The sequence below is a fragment of the Penaeus monodon genome, chromosome 19 (genome assembly GCF_015228065.2).
Source record: "Penaeus monodon isolate SGIC_2016 chromosome 19, NSTDA_Pmon_1, whole genome shotgun sequence".
Classification (NCBI taxonomy): Eukaryota; Metazoa; Arthropoda; class Malacostraca; order Decapoda; family Penaeidae; genus Penaeus; species Penaeus monodon.
In genome coordinates, this window is record NC_051404.1 from 26,657,587 (window position 1) to 26,658,489 (window position 903).

Consider the following 903-nt stretch of genomic DNA (forward strand, 5'->3'; position numbering starts at 1 on the left):
ACATCCAGGTAGGAGAGCTTGATGTACTGGTTCTGGGTATGGATAGGTAGTTTTTTTCTGATAGTACAAGAATTGGGGATTGGCGAGTTTTTTTTTAAGTTATTGGTTTTGAGAATATATTTTATATGCAATCTCTGACACGGATGAAAGAAAAAAAATTAATAACCGATTAATAAAAAAAATCCTACTCACTTTAACCAACATCACGGCTACAAGTCTCCATTCTCATCTCATTCATTTCGTATAAACAATAGCCAGACACTATATAAAAAAAAATCCATAGGAGTTAAATCACCACCCCTAGGACTAAAATTCAACCATGCATTCCACCCACGCAGTCCATATGCCACCACAACGTGACCTACCTGGACCCATGCGCCTTTCAGTCTTTCGAACTCACGCCTCACTTCTACGTAGGAGGTGAAGACCGTGCAGGGCAGCCGGCGTACACTAAGGCTACTACACTCGACACCGGTAAGTGCTGTAGAATGAAAATAAAGATGTTTTGTCACAGGCCAATCGGTATATAGTAAAGCCACTACACTTGATTCTGGTAAATGTTGCAGAAATAAAAGTAACTTATAATGACAAATTTTATCAACGTCCTCTTCGTTAGCTTATTGTAAATTAAGTGAATGATTCTTCGATGGTCTTATTATATGTGTCGGTTTTATAAAGAGTGGTTTCGCTTTATTCACCACATGACCAATTTCTCCGACAGATCCTGAAATGCCTTCCAACGGCGTGCAGGTCAACACCACTTTAAGTACGATCACGGTATCTTGGGACGCCGTCAGCTCCAAGTGTGTCAGTCAGTTCGAGGTAAGTGAACCGGGATGAAGCTTATGCGGTGGCGGTCGATTTCGAAATTTACTGACTGGGAAAAGGGAGAGAAGTGAGAAG

The 903-nt window shown here is 41.0% G+C and overlaps 1 protein-coding gene across 1 annotated transcript in view; it reads left to right on the forward strand.

Annotated features, from left to right (window-relative positions):
• LOC119585142 (von Willebrand factor A domain-containing protein 7-like) overlaps positions 1-903 on the forward strand; it is a 19,876-nt gene that overhangs the window by 12,917 nt on the left and 6,056 nt on the right. Inside the window, exons 20-21 of the mRNA XM_037933771.1 lie at positions 339-474; positions 722-822. Coding sequence (XP_037789699.1) covers positions 339-474; positions 722-822 — 237 coding nt within the window. The remainder of the gene's footprint in view (positions 1-338; positions 475-721; positions 823-903) is intronic.